Source organism: Lepidochelys olivacea, assembly GCF_965140295.1.
Source record: "Lepidochelys olivacea isolate rLepOli2 genome assembly, chromosome: 10".
Lineage (NCBI taxonomy): Eukaryota > Metazoa > Chordata > Testudines > Cheloniidae > Lepidochelys > Lepidochelys olivacea.
Window position 1 is genome coordinate 51,899,086 of NC_140420.1, and position 22,462 is coordinate 51,921,547.

The 22,462-nt window shown below is 42.2% G+C and overlaps 1 protein-coding gene across 1 annotated transcript in view; it reads left to right on the forward strand.

Moving 5' to 3' along the window:
• HERC1 (HECT and RLD domain containing E3 ubiquitin protein ligase family member 1) overlaps positions 1 to 22,462 on the forward strand; it is a 213,642-nt gene that overhangs the window by 144,819 nt on the left and 46,361 nt on the right. The window contains exons 47-54 of the mRNA XM_084641722.1: positions 7,430 to 7,630; positions 8,395 to 8,569; positions 9,354 to 9,624; positions 10,670 to 10,883; positions 13,544 to 13,803; positions 14,777 to 14,904; positions 17,236 to 17,363; positions 18,371 to 18,571. Coding sequence (XP_084497848.1) covers positions 7,430 to 7,630; positions 8,395 to 8,569; positions 9,354 to 9,624; positions 10,670 to 10,883; positions 13,544 to 13,803; positions 14,777 to 14,904; positions 17,236 to 17,363; positions 18,371 to 18,571 — 1,578 coding nt within the window. The remainder of the gene's footprint in view (positions 1 to 7,429; positions 7,631 to 8,394; positions 8,570 to 9,353; positions 9,625 to 10,669; positions 10,884 to 13,543; positions 13,804 to 14,776; positions 14,905 to 17,235; positions 17,364 to 18,370; positions 18,572 to 22,462) is intronic.

The window sequence follows — 22,462 nt, forward strand, 5'->3', positions numbered from 1 at the left end:
CATGGCCCTATAACTGCACAAAGCCCACAACCACATTCATAATACTTTGTAATGAATACGAGGGCAAGGCATTCCCAGTGACTGCCTCTGGAACTCACTCCCTTTGAATATATATCTGAGCATGAGTCTGGAAATTTTTATTGCATTATTTAAAACCCAACTCTTGGTGTAGGCTTTCCACTAACTGCAGCATTTGGAATCTTCTGGCACTAAATCTGCTGGTTCTTCTTGGAGGAGTGTCCCTGTGGGTGCTCAGCTTTAGGTGTCTTGGCGCCCTGTGCTTCTAATCAGAGATTTGTAGTAACAGTGCCCCAGTTGGTCGCATGCGCAGCAGCCATCTTACGCCTCTCTGAGGGGTTACCCCATGCACACAGCCAACCATCGCACAGTTCCTTCTCTACCACCCTTGGCTTTGGTTGGAACAACAGCAGTGCCCTCAACAGCTTTAGCTCTTTCTTATTATTTTAGTTTTTTCCAACTAGTAACCTTTCTTTATTAATTTCTCTCTAAAATGTCTTTCCCATTTACCAAAAAAAAAAAGAGAAGAGAGGATTTTTTCCCCTTTTTCCCCTGCCTCTGGCAGGCAGTTGCCTACCAAGATAGGAATTAGAATAGGACTACCCCATTCAGTCTCCAGCATAGCCTCTCAGACATGCCTGGCTCTCCAGGTTTCAAATGCTGTCTCACCTGCAGACTTTCCATACTAGTCTCAGACGGCCACGCACAGTGTGTTTGTAGCCTGGGAGAAACACATATAACTCAAAAGTGTCCTCACTGCAAAAAACTGACAGCTAGGACAAGGAAGGCTAGGGATCTCCAGTTGAAACTTCTTATGATGGAGAAATCCCTCAGTCCAGCCTCTGACCCTGAGTCCAGGACACGTCCTGGCCAGCACTTGCCTACAGCTGCCTCTGACGGGGATATTCTCAAAAACAGTTACTAAGGACCCTGCTCCTAAAAAAGCCACAAAAAAGCGGTTTCACTCTTCACCACAGCGAGACTTGCCTCATTAAAAGCCATCTCCGACTGCAGAATTTTCCCTGGTACCGACGGCACTGAGAGAGTCAGACCATGAGGCACCAGGACCAGCCGGTACCGAGACATCCTGAGGAGCTAAAAACCCTGTGCGGTCTAGTTCTCATGGAGGCACACAGAACAAAAATAAGCCTCCTCGCTCGGCACCGGGGAAGCCTACAAAAACCCAGGCACCAAGCCGTGCAATGGCACCATCTGTCACACCAATACAATGCAGCAAGCCTACGGTACCGACAGTACTGCCTCTGATTCCCAGCCAGAGTGTGTCTCCACCTTCGGTATCAAGCCTTCTGGTGCCGCAACAATTCATCAGACATGCAGGCCTCCTTGTTTCTTCTACTCTGGGGACTCTGCTTTTTGGCACTCACGGCACCCCAGCCAGAATGGGACTAAGCCTGACTGCTACCCCTGCTGGCTTAGTCCCTCCTCTTTCCAGCGATGAGGAGGAGGAAGTGGAGGCAGGAATGTACACCCCACGCCACTCCTCACCCAAACCTGGACCACCATGGCACCAAACATCCCTCGATGGGAGAGGCTGGAAAGGTCCACAATGAATGCCACCCCGCATGGCCACTCCCACCCAACTGGTCATACTGGGACCCATGTACATTATACAGGGCACAGGACATCAGGCCCCCCCACCTATCCAGGTGCAGATCACCAACACGATCACCTTCACCACCGGCTCCAGCATCTATAGAAATGCTGGAGGAGGAAGTGGAAGAACCTGAGGAGGCGCCTGAGGGTGATACCCTCCCATCTACTCACATTTCGTCCTTGTCACCAGACGAAACAATAATGCCATCATCTCCCACATCAGGTGATGACTTCAAATCATTTCAGGACTTGTTGAAACAAGTAGCTGACTCCCTTTACATATCACTGACAGAGCTACCTGAGCCACAGCATAAACTGACTGATATACTCCAAGCCTCTCCAGCAGCCAGGGTTACACTGCCCATCAATGCAGCCATTATGGACCTGGCTAAAATTGTCTGGCAGACGCCAACCACAGCCCCGCCTTCCTGTTAAAGATCTCAGGAGCTGAGTTTCTGTTCACCCATCCTACTCTAAACTCATTAGTGGTAGAAGCTGTTAACCAAAGGGGGAAGCAACATCAGTCTAAAACCACCCTTTACAATAAAGACTGGAAAAGGCTAGACCTTTTCGGGAGGAAAGCCTATTCATCGGCTACCCTCCAATTCCGCCCAGCCAACTACTTGGCCAATACACACACAACACGTTTTTGCAGATGTCAACCTTTGACCGTCTCCCAGCAGACAAAAAAGAGCAATGCAAGGCCAGTATTACAGAGGGTTTCCCCATTGCCAGAGCTGCCCTGCAGGCTTCTCTTGATTCGGCTGACACAGTAGCACGAGCCATCACCCCATCCATAGTCATGCGTAAGGCTTCCTGGTTCCATCTTTCTGGGTTTCCCAGAGAAGTTCAGGCCACTGTACAGGACCTCAGTCTCAAAGGTCAAAAACTGTTTGCAGAGAGCATGGACGAGTCCTTACACACTTTGAAGGACTCCCGGGTGACTCTAAAGACACTCAGAATCTACGTTCCTGCAAACAAAAAGAAACGGGCAGATTCTATAACTAACTGTTCCGAACTGACCCATGCGTCCAGCCTCAAAGACACTACAACCAGCTCCGCAGAGGCAGATGAGGCATCAACAACCACAAGATCAGTCATCTACGTCTCAATCATCCACTTCGAGACAAGTGTTTTGCAGTGTAGTTCAAGGACACGAGAACCCCACATTCTCCAATCCCAGAGTTACATCTAACCTCCAGCCCATTTGGAGACCCACCTGTCACCATTCTGCCCAGTTTGGCAAACCATCACCATGGACAAATGTGTTCTGGAAATTATTCAGAAGGGCTATTCCATTCCCTTTACTTATATTCCATCTACCCACCCCCCCTTCCCAATCCCTCTTCAGGGACCCCTCTCACGAGCACCTGCTGGAACAGGAAATAACACATCTCCTCCAATTAGGTGCTGTGGAACCCATGCCAGCTCAACAGAGGGGCAGAGGGTTCTATTCCCATTACTTTCTCACCCGGAAGGAAACAGACTTCTCAACATGCGAAAGCTGAACAAGTTTGTAAGAACACAATGCTTCAAGATGGTGACTTTGACAGCTATAATTCCAGCATTGGAGAAAGGAGATTGGCTCTCAGCCCTCAACCTACAAGATGCCTACTTTCATGTCATGATTCACTCAGAAACAGAGTACAAAGTACTCCGCTTTGGCCTCTCCACTGCCCCAAGAGTGTTTTCCAAGATTCAGAGTAACAGCCGCGTTAGTCTGTATTCGCAAAAAGAAAAGGAGTACTTGTGGCACCTTAGCGACTAACCAATTTATCTGAGCATAAGCTTTCGTGAGCTACAGCTCACTTCATGGGATGCATACTGTGGAAAGTGTAGAAGATCTTTTTATGCAGAAAGCTTGAAAAAATACCTCCCCCCACCCCACTCTCCTGCTGGTAATAGCTTATCTAAAGTGATCACTCTCCTTACAATGTGTATGATAATCAAGTTGGGCCATTTCCAGCACAAATCCAGGTTCCCTCCCCCACACACACACACACAAAAACCCACTCTCCTGTTGGTAATAGCCGTCACCTTCAGCCCCCAACTAAAACCCCTCCAACGCATTATTAAGGATCTACAACCTATCCTGAAGGATGACCCAACACTCTCACAAATCTTGGGAGACAGGCCAGTCCTTGCCTACAGACAGCCCCCCAACCTGAAGCAAATACTCACCAGCAACCACATACCACACAACAGAACCACTAACCCAGGAACCTATCCTTGCAACAAAGCCCGTTGCCAACTGTGCCCACATATCTATTCAGGGGACACCATCGCAGGACCTAATAACATCAGCCACATTATCAGAGGCTCGTTCACCTGCACATCCACCAATGTGATGTATGCCATCATGTGCCAGCAGTGCCCCTCTGCCATGTACATTGGTCAAACTGGACAGTCTCTACGTAAAAGAATAAATGGACACAAATCAGATGTCAAGAATTATAACATTCATAAACCAGTCGGAGAACACTTCAATCTCTCTGGTCACGCGATTACAGACATGAAAGTTGTGATATTACAACAAAAAAACTTCAAATCCAGACTCCAGCGAGAGACTGCTGAATTGGAATTCATTTGCAAATTGGATACAATTAACTTAGGCTTGACTAGAGACTCGGAGTGGCTAAGTCATTATGCAAGGTAACCTATTTCCCCTTGTTTTTTCTCCCCCCCCCCCCCCGATGTTCTTGTTAAACCCTGGATTTGTGCTGGAAATGGACCACCTTGATTATCATACACATTGTAAGGAGAGTGATCACTTTAGATAAGCTATTACCAGCAGGAGAGTGGGGTGCGGGGAGGTATTTTTTCATGCTTTGTGTGTATAAAAAGATCTTCTACACTTTCCACAGTATGCATCCCATGAAGTGAGCTGTAGCTCACGAAAGCTTATGCTCAAATAAATTGGTTAGTCTCTAAGGTGCCACAAGTCCTCCTTTTGTTTTTTCCAAGATTCTCGCTGTTGCAGCAGCACATCTTCGCAGGCAGGATGTGATCATCTTTCCCTACCTAGACAACTACCTCCTTAAAAGCACCAACACACCAGACAGCAGTCGACACCATTTGAACAACTGTAGTCCGGTTTACAGACCTAGGGTTTCAGATCAATCTTCAAAAATCCACTCTGACACCGACCGAACAGTTGGAGTTTAGAGGGGCACACCTCAACTGCCGCACAGTAATAGCATGCCTACCACAGCAACGCTTCCTGACCTTAACAAACCTAATTACAACTGTCAGACACAGCCCACAAATGTACGCCAGAACGTGCCTACAACTCCTTGGGCACATGGCTGCTACGACGTTTGTTGTGAAACATGCCAGGCTCCACATGAGATGCCCACGTGCCTGGCTCCGTACTGTATACATTCCACACAGACACTCCATCAACAGACATCTTACAATGCCCAGCAGAGTAAAGGTCTCGCTCCGATGGTGGACACAACATACAAATGTTTACTTGGGTGTCCCCTTCCAACAAAACCCCCCAACAATAACACTCACCACAGACACCTCTCTGGTGGGATGGGGAGCACACTTGGGAGACAGTACCATTCAAGGTCGCTGGTCTCCAGAGGAATCCAATCTCCACATAAATCTACTAGAGCTAAGAGTGGTCCAAAACACCTGCCAACACTTTCTCCCTCTGATCCGCGACAGGACTGTACAGATTCCTAGAGACAACTTGGCGACTGTTTTATGTAAATCGCCAAGGAGGGGCCTGATCTTACCCCCTCTGTGCAGAAGCAGTTTGCCACACGCACTGGTGCATCTCCAACAACATAGACCTCATAGCATCTTACCTGCCCGTACCCCAGAATGTAATATCAGACGACCTAAGCAGGACAAACCCACGAGTGGGAAATGGATCCCAGAATAATAACTATATTCAGACAATGGGGATTCCCCACAATAGATCTTTACAATCTTTGCCCGCAATATTGCTCACCAGCCGGATTGGGCCACAATTCTCTGGGAGACACCTTTCTTATGAAATGGGAGGCCCCACTAATGTATGCCTTTCCCCACGATCCCTCTATTGCACCATGTCCTCCAAAAGATCAAGCAAGACAGGTCCAGGATCATCCTTATTGCACCAACATGGCCCAGACCAACATGGTTTCTATACCTGAAACAGATGGCTAGAACCCCTCCCCTTGTGCCTCATCTGTTGACACAGGACGCAGGTCACCTTTGTCACCCCAACATCTTGGTACTCCATCTCAAGGCCATCTGTGCTCACCCACTGACTAAATGCTTTCTCAAGGCATCGTGAACACTTACTCCACATTACAGGACCCAATCCCCATGTGGGACCTCAATCTCGTTCTCCATGCCCTCATGGGCAAGCTCTTTGAACCACTAGTGACCTGCTCGCTGTTACATCTCTCCATGAAGGTCACCTTCCTCTTAGCCATCATGTCAGCAAGAAGTGTGGGAGAGCTGGGTGTCCTAATGGCACATCCACCTTATATCGTATTCCTCAAAGACCAAGTAATCTTGCAACCACATCCCAAGTTCATACCCAAGGTTGCTTCCCCCTTCCACCTCAACCAGCCCATTTACTTATCTGTATTTTTCCACAAACTGCATGCTGACAGCAGGGAGGCCCCCCTCCACACACTGGACGACTGCAGAGCGCAAGCTTCCTATATAGAAAAAACAAAAACATTTAAAAAATCATCCAGACTGTTCCTATCCACAACAGAACGTTCTCAGGGTCAAAGGATCTCCAAGCAGAGTCTATCGAAATGGATATCTACATGTATCCAATTATGTTACCAAAATTATAATATGCACGCTCCCTCTGGACTTCGCACACACTCCACTAGGGCACTATCCACATCTGTAGCATTTCTCAATGATGTACCCATCATGGACATTTGTAAAGCAGCTAGCTGGGCATCAGCCCATACCTTTTACCACACACTATGCATTAGAACAACAATCAGCTACAGATGTGCAGTTTGGACTATCAGTCCTCTCCTCTGCACATAAATCAACTCTGAAGCCCCGCCCCTCCATTGAGGGGCAGTCACCTAAAGTGGAGCACCTACAGCGACACTCCTCGAACACGAAGAGAAAGTTACTCACCTTGTGCAGTAACTGAGGTTCTTCAAGATGATTGTCCCTGTGGGTACTCCACCCACCCCGCCCGCCCACTTCAGAGTTTCACCTTGATCCTCTGGGGTAGAGAAGGAACAAGGGGACGGTTGGCTGCACACATGGGGTAACTGCTCGGAGCAGCACAGCCAACTACGGGATTGCTACTACAAATCTCTGCATAGAAGCATAGGGCTCCAAGACACCTAAAGTGGAGCACCCACAGGGACAACCATCTCGAAGAACCTCAGTTACTGCACAAGGTGAGTAACCTTCCCTTTGAGTTTCCTATTTATTTTCTTGAAAGGATATAAAGGATAACTAGTTAGTTTGATGCTGCAAGTAGTCACATAACATATGCCACTTGCTTTTGAGAAATGTTATCCATACAACTTCTTTATACAAGAAATACAGAAATTGTACAAATGTAGCAATTTTAGATTTTTTTTATTTCAGTTGTACTATATCGATACAAGCTTCTAAAGATGAGGGTTGTTTTTAATAAAAATTAGGTTGCGGATTGCAATTCATATTTTTATGACACTAGGCCTAGGTTCTTAAATCCATTGAAATTATTTAAATGCACAAGCATGCTGTTACTTAAAATGCATCCCATTATTGCACAGTTGATAGCACTAGTTTAGATTTTGTGCCTAACCCTTGTTTATTTCTCCAATCTTAGAAGACTGGGATATGTTGGATGTTGATGAAGATGAAAAGCTGACAGGAGAAGAGGAATTTGAATTACTGGCTGGACCCCTGGGATTAAATGATCGCCGTATTGTACCTGAGGCAGTTCAGTTCCCTGACAGCGATCCACTGGGAGCATCAGTTGCAATGGTCACAGCCACCAATAGTATGGAGGAGACTTTGATGCAGATAGGTAAATTTGAGCAAAGGAGATGCATTATGTTCTGCTTTACCCTGTGATTTAAACCCCATGTGCTGCAGAGAGGAGGAGTGAGACACTGGAGAATCTATTAATTTGTTTTCTCATTTAGACAGAATGCTTTCTCATAATCAGGAGGGAGGCAACAGCACTTGGCAAACAAGTGTAATTTAAAGTACAGACATTTTGTTTTCTTTGGTGTGTGCTTATAGGGGCAGTTATGATATCATGGGTCAGTCAGTCTGCCCAGCCTCCCAACATCAGGAAATGCGGCAGACCTTAATTTTTCTTATTTTTTAGAGAAGCTGTGGTGATGGAGGGACAAGATACTTTATATTGACAAAAAACTAAAACCTGTGATTTTCGGTTAACACTAGGTCCCCAGTCCTGCAATGGGCTTCACTAGCATGGTCCCTGAACCCTTAGGGAAGTTACAGTAACTTAAATGGACTTCTCACAAGGGGCTGTGCTAGGAGATCAGATTGTAGTAGTTAGGTCTTTCTGTAGCCCAGTTTTGAAGGGGCTTTGTAATGCATTTTGGCTGTTGTCAAATTGTTCCCAATCTGCTGAAAATTAAAAAAGGCTAAATTGGGTGTAGAACTTTAGGAGTATACAAACAATACTTAGTTTTTATAAGGACTCACAAACTGAAATCTGCAAAATTTATATTAATTTGTATACAGTAGTTTTGTGTTTAATAGCACACTATAATTTTCCCTTTTTGTTTAACACTAATTCAAAACATGATTACGTTTAAGGCTGTCATGGCTCCATAGAAAAAAGTTCTTCTGGCAGGATAACCCTGGGGGAACAAGCTGCTGCTCTAGTAAATCCACATGACCGTGTTATGGCACTAAGAAGAGTGACAGCAGCAGCCCAAGTGCTTCTTGCAAGAACCATGGTTATGAGAGCACTCTCACTATTATCTGTCAGGTTTGTGACATTCTTTATTTCCTCTGGGTTTAATTATCAACTTGTATTTGCTAGGGATTCAGTTTTATTATCTGGTGGGGCCTGTGTTACTCATTTTAAATAATTTGGTGCTGTTTTTATGAGGAGGGCTTTCTTTTGAGTCCCATCCTCTTCACTTTCCTTCCCTAAAAGACACTTCTTCCTTTATATATCATGGTTAATGCCTAGAGGACCCAACTGAGATTAGTGCCCAATTGTGCTGCACATTGTAGAAACACATAGTATAAAATGTTAGAATTTCTAAAGCTAAATCAGTAAAGGAAGGGTGGTCTTGTGGTTATGGCACTTGTTATGAAGTGAAGAGATCAGGTTTCAATACTTGCCTCTGTACAGGGGTCTTGTATGCCCTCACACCACAGCATGGGGGTATTTAGGATGCAGATGCAGATGTGAAGAAGTTACTTAGTTTTCACTATTGAGCATACTTATCTCTGTGGTTAACTGTAAGCATGAGTAGTCTCTTCTTCTGAAGTGGAACTGCACACATTCTTAAAGTTTAGCACATTGGTATTTGCAAGATCAGAACTCTTCCTCGGTTCCCCATCTGTAAACTGGGGGTAATACTTCCTTTCTTCTACCCTTTTCTAGGGAAATAATTTCCCACTAATCAAGCAAGCAGTATTCTATTTATTAATGACATTTAGTAATAGTTACATTGTATGCAAGATGAAATTTCCTATTATGTACCTAACATTAAAAAAAACAACACCCTAAACTAAAGCATTTTTTTTTTCATTTTTGACAGTGGGTCCAGCTGTAGTCTTGCGGCTGGTCTTGAGTCCTTGGGTTTAACAGATATCCGAACTTTGGTTCGATTAATGTGCCTGGCTGCAGCAGGGAGAGCAGGCCTCTCCACAAGTCCATCCACTATGTCCAGTTCTACAGAGCGTTCTAGAGGAGTACATAGTAAAACAAGCAAGCCTATATCTTGCTTGGCGTACCTGAGTACAGCTGTAGGCTGTTTGGCATCAAATACTCCTAGTGCTGCAAAACTGCTGGTACAGTTGTGTACGCAGGTAGGATTGTTATTTCTATACAAACATTTGCTTAAAACACTGGTATTTTACACTTGAAATTTTTGTATATGAGTCGAAGTGGTAAATTTTGTGAGAAATGATTTACATAAAGAAGGCACTAATATACCAAGGATATTGTATGCTCCACCATACCATGTGCAACTGGATGTGAAAATTATTTTGATTAGAAAGGACTGCTTGAAAAATGTAGCTGAAACTTGTTCATGTTTATCACCTTTCTTTTTTATAAAAGAATCAAGATGAAAGTAAAATGGAAGAGATTATTCCCTCTTTGGAGTTTTCCCTCATGCTTTAGCACAAGTTTATGTTTTATTGTTGGTAACTTCATGTATCTTTATTTGGGTGCTAGGAATGTATATCTGCCAAGGAAAACATGAATCTGTTGGGGTTCTTTTTAAATTGCTGCTGCTTAAACAGGTCACCCTAAAAGGGAACAATCTTTGGCTACACAAATTACCTACGTTTTATTGAGTCAACTATACCCAGCGCTGTACATTCAAGTTTGAAAAAAGTGGATATATGTAGCAAGGTGCCATGTATATCTATAACCTCGGTAGCACGCAAGCTCATTATTGATTTGCTTTTACTGACTGTGAAGTGTGTGTAAGTGAAGGACTTATAACTACCCTGAGATGGAGTAACTGATTTTATTACATATCTTGTTTTTGCTTCTCCCATCCACAACTTTCTAAACTTTCAAAATTCTCCAATAGATTAAATTACCTAGCTGACAGTGATGACAATAACAACACATTAAATTCTTTGTCCCTGAACCTGCAAGCAACAAACAACCTGTTTCACACTGGCACAGGAGTCCATTCAGTCCAATCAGCTTGTGGGATACAGGTCTTGAATTCTGTTTTGTATGTAATATTTGCATAATTAGAGGATGTTGGTTAGCCAATGATAATCTCTACAAATAAACTGAAGTTCTTGAAAAATCTATACATTTTAGATTTTATTTTTGTTTGACTAAAAACATTTGGATACATTTAATTTTTTCACTTGATTGCCTTTCTCTTAGAACTTGATTTCTGCTGCGACTGGTGTAAATTTGACTACAGTTGATGATCCAATTCAAAGAAAATTTTTGCCAAGCTTTCTGCGAGGAATTGCAGAAGAAAACAAGCTTGTAACATCACCCAACTTTGTGGTAACTCAGGCACTTGTAGCATTGTTGGCAGACAAAGGGGCTAAATTGAGGCCGAACTATGATAAAGCAGAAATTGAAAAGAAAGGTATTTTTTGTATTTAAAAAAAAAGTTTGTCAATATAATTCACAAAAATCTGCACTTTCTCATTTATATTCCCAGACAGATTTGTTAAACTGGAGTTAAGCTTGAGAGCACATAAGAGAAATATGTTTTGTTTTGTTTTTTTCAAAAACCCTGCAAGAGTTTTGTAATTGTCAATAAAAATCACCATTATAAACCCAGGAAATTCAGTCAGATTGGAACTTGAATTTACCTTAATTTTTAAAAAAAGATTAATTTAAAAAAAGAAAAGGAGTACTTGTGGCACCTTAGAGACTAACCAATTTATTTGAGCATAAGCTTTCGTGAGCTACAGTAGCTCACGAAAGCTTATGCTCAAATAAATTGGTTAGTCTCTAAGGTGCCACAAGTACTCCTTTTCTTTTTGCGAATACAGACTAACACGGCTGCTACTCTGAAACCTGAGATTAATTTAAAAAATCCAGTTTCTGATGGAGCACCCTTTAAATGGTATGTCCTGAATTTTAAAATTATTTTAAGAGGTTTCTGCTCCCTGTTGATGTTTATAAGAGTAAAACTGTTTATATACAGGACACTGCGAAACTGCTTATACATAAATTGCTGTCAAATTCACAAAATAAATTAAAGATTAGATGTTTTTTCACTATTGATTTCAAAGAGTGTAATCTTAGGTGTTACTTAACTATAATAGATGCAAAATTTTCAGGCAGAAATGTGATTATCAAGTTGCTGGTTGTTCCTTGGAAAGAAACCCAAATATTTGAAAGTATGAAAATCCATAGTTTAGGCATTCAGTTCTAACTCTGCCCCTATAGTTAGGCAGTGAAGTGTGGGGGGGAGCCCTTTGGAGATTTTATTCATGTCAAAACTTCATGTCTGTAGGAACCACAGAAAGTAAAATGCTTCACTCTTAATCACAGTGATTGCTCCAGCTCTAGCCTTTTTTATGGACATACATAGTCCACAGTAAAAGATATACTTTACTAATTCCTGATGAGACAGATAGCATACTTAAAGCAATCATTACCCACTCTTCATTACTATTCCACATGCCACCAATCACAGAAGTGTCATTAGGCACAGAACTAAGGCTCTAACCCTCCTAAACATAGATGCATAAAATTATGGCACTTACATGAAAGAACAAAAGTTAATATGGTGGTTAGCATCGGGGGACATGCCACTGCTTCCAGGAGCCATGGTATACACGGAGTGTGGCAAGCCCCTGACCCTGCTCCCTGGCGGGAGCTCGAGGACAGGATTAAAATGTCTGAAGGGCTGGATGCGGCCCCTGGGTTTGGGGAAGCTTGAATATTGTGGAGATATTAGGGCAAACTTTAGTAGTCTTCTGGTTAGTTGATAGCTCATTCCTAGTTATAAGGGAGAATATTTAGAGAGGTCATTTGTTAGCATGTGAGCATTAGAGACTAAGTTGGATAAGTCTCATAACTGGAATATTGGCATAGATGGGGATGGCTTGATTAGGAAGGACAGGCAGAAGAAAAAGGGAGTAAAATATATACAAGAATATATACACTTGTTCTGAGGTCCAGAAGGAAGTGAGAGGCAGACCAGTTAAAAGCCTCTGGGTAAAGATAAAAGGGGGAAAACGGGTGATGTCATGGTAGGGGTCTAACTTTTCAACACCAAATCAGGAAGAGGAGGCGGATGAGGCACTTGTGGAAGAAATAACCGATATATCCAAAACACAAGACCTTATAGTAATGGGTGACTTTCATTACCCAAACATCTGTTGGAAATTATAAATTATAATCTTTAGCCTCATGGTTAGCATACTCACCCACCGTGTATAAGGCCACTGGTTCAAGTCCCCCTTGCCTGATGGAAGTGTTGCCAGCACCCAGTGCCGAGAGGCAAAACAACAGGAGGGGTTTGTTACCCGGTGTGCTTTACTTAATAATTATAACAGGGTGGAGAAGCAGAAAAGTTTATTTGAAGCTTTAAAAAAAAAAAAGGTACAGGGAGAATAGAATTGGGGGGAGGGATAGCTCAGTGGTTTGAGCATTGGCCTGCTAAACCCAGGGTTGTGAGTTCAATCCCTGAGGGGGCCATTTAGTGATCGGGGGCAAAAATTGGGGATTGGTCCTGCTTTGAGCAGGGGGTTGGACTAGATGACCTCCTGAGGTCCCTTCCAACCCTGATATTCTATGTTATTCTATGTTATACCTGAATAATCATCAGAGACATTTATTTACGAATTAGTTATAAAACCAATGGTGTATGGTTCATATTCTTATGGAGTCTCATTGACTGCCAGTGAGGCTCCACATGGGTGCAGACGTTTATGCTAATAGATCCCAATGCAGGACTGGGGCCTTAAAAAGCTTGGTGTTTTAGGATGAAATCCTGGCCCAATTATGTCAATTGGAGTTCCCCATTGACTCTAATGAGGACAGTATTTCGCCGTCAATCTAAAGGGCTTCTGAAGAGTTTTGTGGAAAAAAGATTAGAGGATGGCTGGTTTTCAGTCTGTATCAGAACAGTTTTTCCAAATTTAAGATGGCTCTGTGGTATTTTTAGTAAAGAAAAAAAACATCTTTTTGCAGAAATTTTGTTCTTTCTAGCAATTGTGTGTAATATTTTATTGGCTTGTTTAATACTATCAATATTCATTTGGGCATCATCTTATTGTTTTGTTTAAGCAGGTTTAATTGCCCATTTGTATGCCCATCCTCCCTGTGATCCTTCTGCTGTAGGCCCTCTGGAGCTGGCTAATGCATTAGCAGCTTGCTGCCTTTCCTCAAGGTTGTCTTCACAACATAGGCAGTGGGCTGCACAGCAGCTTGTGCGAACTCTTGCAGCACATGACCGAGACAACCAAATTAGTCCTCAGACCCTTGCTGATATGGGTGGAGATCTACGAAAATGCTCCTTCATAAAACTGGAGGCTCATCAGAACAGGGTAAGTATTGTTCCTCCCAAAATAGTTTTTTTTAATGTATAATTTATTCTTTTATTGACCTTTTACTTTAGAACACAGAAAAAATGCAAGTAATTACATAACCATATAAGCAAAGCAACAGACTGCTGGTATTTTATAGAAAAAGTATTTTCCCACAAAAGATAAATAAAATTTTGTAGTGATAAATACTGATTGGGACAACATCTTATGCCATAAAACATTTAACCTGTTGCTGCTGTGCAGCTTACTTTTATCAAAGATTTTGGCCTTCTGCTACTAATTTTGTTGTTGTAGCTACAAATCTTTTAAAATTAAGATTTAACATTGCTTAATCCCTCTTTTTACAAAAGAAATGAATGGGAGGAGGATCACAGTAAATTATATCCTCAAAAATGACAAATTAAATGAGCTAGGAGTGGGGTGGGGAATGAGGGTAACTACATTTCAAATTCCTTATTCTAGTGTCAGCTTCAATAATTAAGGCACTGATCTGGCAAAAATGGCGCTGCATGAGCAGCATCTTGTTGACATCACTATCTGTCAACATAGAGGCAGTTGCAGAAATGAGACCTTTTGCATCTGTCGGATTCATTAAACTGATTTAAAAAAATAAACACACAAAGTCAACTGAATTATTACAAGTCTTTTCTTATACATTTGTTTTAAAAGTACACATGTATTAATTTGTTTTGCCATAATAGATAATCTGTCTCGTTTACTATTCTGTTTGACAGTGGCCTATGGAAGATGATTCATGTGCAGTACCCCTAATAATGCTCCTAACTATGCAATACTGTACGATGAAAGGAAATTTCTTCTTGGGCACTGTTGGATTCTGTTTAGTATAATTGATTTAAATAATACAGCTAATGCTTTGTCCAAATCAGGCAAACTTAATGAGTTGCATGAGATGAATATGTCTACCCTTAAATTTTAAACTCTGGTTTTACACTTGTTAATTTAATTTCTGCAGGTGATGACATGTGTTTGGTGCAATAAAAAGGGACTTTTGGCAACTAGTGGGAATGATGGGACTATAAGAGTGTGGAATGTAACAAAGAAGCAATATTCATTGCAGCAAACATGTGTATTCAACAAATTGTAAGTTGTTTATTTATGGAAGTCAGTTATTAATTGATCCACAATGGCAATCATGTGGGGATTCCCATGGGCACAGGAAACTGCCTGAGCGTAGGATGCTCTTATTCTTCTTTGGGATTACTGTATTTAAAATAACAAAAATGATTAAAAGTAAATGATTTAAAACTGAAAAGAGAACCTAAAATTGAAGGTGGAGGTAGTAATCCAGGTAAGGGGATTAAATTTTTTTTTCTTGACCTGAAAATGTTTATGTATTACTTTATAATAAATCTACCAAAGAACAAAGATTAACGAGCAAAATATAAGCTTAAAGAGGGACTGTCATACTGAGGGCAGCTTACAAATATATTGACTTAAATGTACTTTTGAATGAATTTAATTGTTTTCCTAACTGCTGTGTGACCTTGAGCAAGTCCCTGGACTTCTTAAATGCTTATTCTTCCTTATCTGTAAAGTTGGGGTGTATCAAATTATATTTGCCTGCTTCATAGGGATTTAAGAAGCCTAACGAAGGGCCTGATTCCCATTCACTCAGTGGGAGTCTTTCCTTTGATTTCAAAGTGCATTAGATATGGCCCAAAAATATGTTTATACTGTACTAAGTATTAAGGTAATTTTGGGGTTAATTGTGGGAATAGAATTCAGGACACATGGGCTTGCATTCCACTGCTTATTTCTCTAGGCCATTTGGCCTTGCGGGAAGTGGTACTCCCTTCTCCTTATGGCATTTACGTATTTTAGGTACCTGTATGTGCTGATTGCAAGTTTCTTGAAGTATGTATTTGTTTTGGGCTTTAGCAGACTTGCATTAGAGCTGTCTCCTGAGGAGTTTTTTACACACACACACGCTTTTGTGCAGTTCAGAAATTTCATCTCTCTCTAGCATGGACTTCTTAAGCTCTGTAAAAGATGGCTTGCAGAATTAAGAATTTTGCAGAGCTTATAATACACACACGAACTGTTTTTCAAAAACTAAATAATTCACCAAGCAACTCTCCAAAACTGGTAAATGAAACCAGTTCCAGACAAAGCCAATTAAAACAAACTGGATGTTTCTTGGCCAAGCTTTTTTGGCATTGTGATGAGCCAAAAAAAATGAAGTGTCTACAATTGCCAATTCCAGCCAAGGAGTGATTAATAGAAGTTAGTGGGGAGGGTCAATGATGGTTTAAGCCATCATTTCACTGTCTTATCTTGGTGTCGTTGTGCTACGGAGCTGTTCCTTCAGCATAAATTAGAACAGCCTGAGGAGTACTGCAATTTACACTGGCTGCCAGTGGCCCCAACAAGCTGATATGATATCTGACATGTGGGGATACCATGATTGCACGCCCTGCACTTGTCACAGAGAATTGGAGGTCATAAGAGCTGCTATACAGCTCTGCACTCTAAAGAATCCTGTTAAGCTAAGGTGATCATAGAATCATAGGACTAGAAGAGACGTTGAGAGTTAATCTAGTCCAGTCCCCTACACTCATGGCAGGACTAAGTATTATCTAGACCATCCCTGACAGGTGTTTGGAGATTTTTAAGAGCAGGTTAGACAATGATGGAGATTCCACAACCTCCCTGGGCAATTTATTCCATTGCTTAACTACCCTGACAGGAAGTTTTTCCTAATGTCCAACCTAAATTGCCATTGCTGCAATTTAAGCCCATTGCTTCTTGTCCTGTACTCATAGGTTGGTACAATTTTCCTTCCTTCTCCTTTTAAGAACCTTTTATGTACTTGAAAACTGTTACGTTTCCTCTGTCTTCTCTTCTCCATACTAAACAAACCCAATTTTTTCAATCTTCTCTCATAGGTCATGTTTTCTAGACCTTTAATCGGTGATCCTACTGTGGTTGGCTAAACTGGCTTTAAAATAGCTTTACTCTAGTTGAGCTGTGCGAAGCTGCCCCAGTGTGGGAGTAGAATTGGGGCCAAAAATCAAGAAGAGAGAGTACCTCTTCTGACTTTTTTGTTCTTAGACCTCTTAACTTCCCTGTTCGGTTTTCCTGAGACTTCCCAGAAAACTCTACTTTGGCATAAGATAAAGTTTGTGATGTTTCAGGCAGGCTGGTTTAGTTTGACAATGTCAGAGATAGTCAGAATTAGGACTATTATAGAAAGCTAGCTGCAACATTTAACTACAGAGAGAGTCTCTCTAATAACTTTACCAGGGGATGATGTGGAATAAAAAATTGAGGGGAAAAAATGCTTGGTTCTATATCTGCAATAACAACAAGGGAAGTACAGAAAATGACTCAGATCTTTAATAGATTAAACTTTTTCTCATTTTCTCCAGTTAGAAATGCCTACTTTAAGTGCACTGTTTTATTCTTTTGTAGAGAAGGTGATTCAGAAGAAAGTCTGGGGTCACCCAGTGACCTTAGCTTGTCTCTCATCTGCTGGAGCATCAGTGGCAAGTATCTGGCTGGAGCTTTGGAAAAAACGGTGAACATATGGCAAGTCAATGGTATGATGCACATGGGTTTTTGTTTTTTTTTTAATAGTTTAACCTGTGTCTATGACAGCTATTTAAAAACTCCTGAGAAATGGCACTTTTGTATTGGTAGGTGTTTTTGCAGATTTAATTGTCAGTTAATATGCCTACTGTCCTTCATTAGGTGCTCTGAACCCAGCTAGTTCACTAGCACCTTAGTGCCTTTCTTTCAACATTTGTTACAATATAGGCATTGGAAACTCAGTAGTTAACATGAATCCTTCTAGCCTATCATTGAACCAGAAAAGAGTCATTGAAATTTGTGCTGGGCTTTAGACTTGCTTACTACAATAACAATCATTGCCTATAAATACTATTCTTTTTATAGGGTATAAAATATATTTGACATTTAAACTAGCTATCTCTAAAAGTTCGTATAAATAGTTCTTTAGAAAGCAGTTCAAAAAGGTTCCAACATTTTCCTTCCATAGGTGCACCAGAATGCTCAAAATGGTACGTTCGAGACTAACTCTGAAAGGAGAAGAGCATTAATCCTTTAGACAGCTGTAGGATCTCTATCTAACTTCTTACGTTTGCAAAAATCACTAGTTACAGTTTTTGACAATCTTGGATGTTTCCATAGAGAACTGTTCCTATGTGCTTGACACACGCTTGGTTCAGTGTATTGTTTCATTTATATGGTTACTGGCACTTCATCATTGTCTGAATGCTGCAGTCTTTCATAAAATTTCACTTCATTCTTCTGTGAATTACTTTTTCTGGAGTAATTTGTTTGAAGATTAGTTCTATATGTGATGCTGTTAGAGACATTATATTGATTTATTTTTCATGGCAAGTTAGTAACCAGTTACTTTGTAATCACATACCATATGTCAGCTTAAAGGATTTTAAGGATCATCAGTAGTATATGTCCAAGTTGTATACATAGTTTTTCAACGTTGTCCTCTGAAAGGTACTCTTTGGTCTTTTAATGTGAAGTAAAATGAAGTATTATAGTAACAGATTTTTGTGGGTTTTAGGAGGAAAAGGATTATTAGACCTTCAGCCGCACTGGGTATCTGCTCTAGCTTGGCCAGAAGAAGGGCCAACTGCAACATGGACAGGAGACGCCCCAGAAGTATTATTAGTAGGTCGTATGGATGGATCTCTTGGTCTTATTGAAGTTGTAGATGTTTCAACCATGCATCGATTAGAACTGGAGCATTGCTATAGAAAGGATGGTAGGTGACCGTACTGATATTTCAAAAGAAAACTTGTAAGTTACATACTTAGAATTTTTTGCCATCTGTATCGAAAATGCAGTCTACTTCAGTTTTATGAAGAACTGTCCACACAGATTCCAGTTCTAGTACACCTATGCCCCATAAACACAAGATCAGATTCTTTTTGGCCAACAGTGTCTGTTAGAGCTGTGTCTGCACCCTGGATTCTCTTGCCTCATCCCCAGCTCCCCACCCCAAAGGCATAAAAAGTGTAGCAGGCTCAGCTTTTCCTCGGTTTCTTCTTATTGTCCGCGGCATCAAGTTGGTACCCCTTTAGTGTCCACTTTGGTCAGGCAATACCAACCAAAGATTTTCTAAATGGGTATCTAATTATATTAAATACAGCACCCATAGAGATTAGAGCCCATTCCACCAGGTCTCAGAATGGTGTATGCTATACTATCTTGTGTATGATGTTGGACAGTACTTCATAATGCACTACCTTACCATGAGGAAAGAGACTTCTTCCTGACCTCAGCTGGTGACCAGTTAATGCCCTAAAGCATGGTGCTTGATGTTACTGATGTACATGGAGCAGGGATTCCTGATTTCTGTTCCGAACTCTGACACTGACTCTGTGTGATGTCTGGCAAGTCACTTAACCTCTGCATGCCTCAGTTTATCTCTGTTAAATGGGGATTTTAATACACATCACACAGGAAATTGTGTGGCTTAATCAATTAACATATAAAGTGCTAGAATATCCTTCCATATAGGGTGCAGCATTAAAGTCCAAAATCTAACGTTGCCCAGCATCCCTGTCAGAAATGTGCAGGGCAACTACATGGGGATTAGTCCACCTTTCATCCAGCATTATTCATTAGTTGAGGCCTCAAGATCTGATGCCCTCTTGGGCAGTGATATTCTGCAGTCATTATTTAAATAGGACTCCTAACATCCACCTTCTGATGTGGTCAGAGCTTGCAAGTCATTAGAAGTGAAATCCATGTGGACAATCATTCAGAGAAAAAACAGCAACTGTCATTTTTCAAGATGTGCTGTCCACGTATATTCTATGCCTCATGCTCCTTCCCTGCTACTCTGGAGTCTAAGGCCATCTGGACCCCATATTGACAAAGGAACTGAGGGACAGTTGGCCCATTCTGTTCTTTATGCCCTCGAGTGGGAGGGCATCCAGAGTGCAGGCACAGCACCAGTGCACACTACTGGTCAAAGAATATCATCTTGTGTGCATGGGATGCATGCACACTAGAAGTGGAACCTATGTGGACTACACATCTTGAAGATCTGCACTTTCTGTAGAATAGGTAACCATTTTCATTCTTTTAATGCCTAAACTTCCAACAGGGATTTTATTACAACTACAAATGCTGCTTCTTCAAAGGGGCATTTAAAAAAACAGTGCAGTTGTTATTGTTAAATTGCTATGTGAGCAATGTAGGATTCAAGACTCCCTTGCCTAACCGTTACAGGTTGGATGTGTGAAGAAAGACATATGTATCCTCTCTGACCTTATCTACATTAGCGATTTTTTTGTGGGGGGAGGAACAATCTTACTGTAACTGGTGCAGCTCCATTTGTGACTGTGAAATTGTGAGAGACTTCCAAAAAGGAAACACAGACTTTGTGAAAAAAGCATAGAAGTAATCAGGGCTAGAACAGGAAAGCTATTTGCCTCCCTCTTTAAGACAGACTGTTAGCAAATGCATGAATTAAAAAAAAAAAAAAAGAGGAGGCAAAATCATATGAAAAGTGCCTTGAATAAAAGGCATTCAGTGGAAAGTTCATGGTTTCTAGCCATAAGTACTGTGGCATGGTTTGCAACTGAAATTCTTTGGTCATTAACTTATTCAAAGTAGAAAAGGACTGTCTATTTTGAATCCCATTTAAAATGGAAAAGAAGGAAAAAAAGAAGTGGCAATACTATATTAAATAAAACTTGAAGAGTAGCTGGGTAAATACGTAGGTTATGCTCATCCTATTGAAATGTATATTTAGAATTGCATTTATCTCTAAACTACCACAAAAAGCTTTTACGGTACTGTCTCCTATAAAATAGCACTGTGGATAGAAATGTATAACTACAGTGGTACTTAGATATTTAAGGTGATAGGCATAGAATAAAAAACATAAAGTAAACAGCTATATTAACATTCATTAAGCTGTAATTTTGTCATGTCATTTTTGTTTTCTGAAAGTAATTACAATACAAAAACTTCGAGTGCTTGCTCCTGTCGATTCCATTCTAGGTGTATGCGCATGCCCACGTGCGCGATCGTCAAAGATTTTTGCCTTAGCAGTATCCGTAGGGTCGGCTTTGGCTCTCCATGGAGTTCCATGCTCATGTGTCGGTATATCAGGCACCATTGGCCTTACGTCCTCTCAGTTCCTTCTTACTGCTCGTGGTGGTTAGAGCGCTTTTCCTCACATAGCAAAGTCTAGCGGTTTCGTACATTCTGACTTTGAGCCTTAGGGCCTTGTAAATAGTTTGTTTACAGTAGTTAGTGTTAAGTGTAGTTAGAAGTTAGAGTCCCATCAGGGACTTCGCCCAAAGTGGGGCATGCCCCAGTCTCCTGAGTTTAAGCTCTACTCGGACTGCAACAGGCCTATGCCTGTTATTGACCGACATAGCAGCTGCCTCAAGGGTTTGGGGGAATCACATGTGAAGGACAAGTGTTGTATCTGTAAAAACTTTTGACCCAGGACCCAGAAAGAGTGCAATATCTGTTTGAGGGCTCTCCTCAGGGAGGCTGTGCTTCCGACTGGCTTCCAAGACATCCCGGCTGGACTCTACCCCTGGTACCTTGGCCACTGTGCATAGTGCACGCCTGGCACCAGGCTTTGCGCAGCACCGCTCTCCATCGCCAGTGCCCAAAAAGAAGACCCAGAAATATGGCTCCCCAGCATTGGCCAGGAAAGAACATGAGCTATCAGGCAAAGGACCCAGTTCAGGCTGCTCATCCACACTGGAGCCACATGGACATGCCTCCCTGTTCGGGCTCTTAGCCGCCCCCCCCCCCCCCCAAAGGATCCACCACTGACTCCCGGGAGCAGTAGGGGACCCAGACTTGTGGCGGGCCCAGCCAGTATGAAATGCAGGGCCACTGGTTGCGGGATGATCTGGCCCTGTATATCAATGTCGGGGAGCTCAGAGCAGATCGCCTGACCTGCCAGGCTTTCTTACCCCACCTGAAGGGCAAGGTGGTGCAGGTCTTGACATACAATACTGCTGCAATGTATTACATCAACAGGCAGGGCGGAGCCAGGTTGTTGGCCCTTTGCCAAGAACTTCTCCGCCTTTTGGACTTTTGTGTGTGGCATGCTGTTCATCTGGTAGCCACACACCTGCCCGGGACCGGGAACGTATTAGCAGATCACCTCAGCAGGACCTTCTCATCTGGCCACAAGGGTTGCTCCATCTAGAGCAGGGGGTCGGCTTTTAGAAGTGGTGTGCCGAGTCTTCATTTATTCACTTTAATTTAAGGTTTCGTATGCCAATAATACATTTTAACATCTTTTAGAAGATCTCTCTCTATAAGTCTATATATTATGTAACTAAACTATTGTCGTATGTAAACAAGGTTTTCAAAATGTTTAAGAAGCATCATTTAAAATGAAATTAAAACGCCGCCGGCCCACTCAGCCCATTTCCAGCCTGGGGTTCCGTTCACCTAGGCCGGCAGTGGGTTGAGCTGGGCCTGCGGCCAGGACCCTGTCTGGCAAGGGGCAGGCAGCCAGAACACCAGACTGGCAGTGGGCTGAGCGGGGCCGGCAGCTGGGACCCCAGACCGGCAGTGGGCTGAGCTGCTCAGCCCACTACCCCTCAGCCTGCTGTCGGTCTGGGTTCCGTCCGCCAGCTCCTGCCAGCCAGAGTCCTGGCTGCCGGCC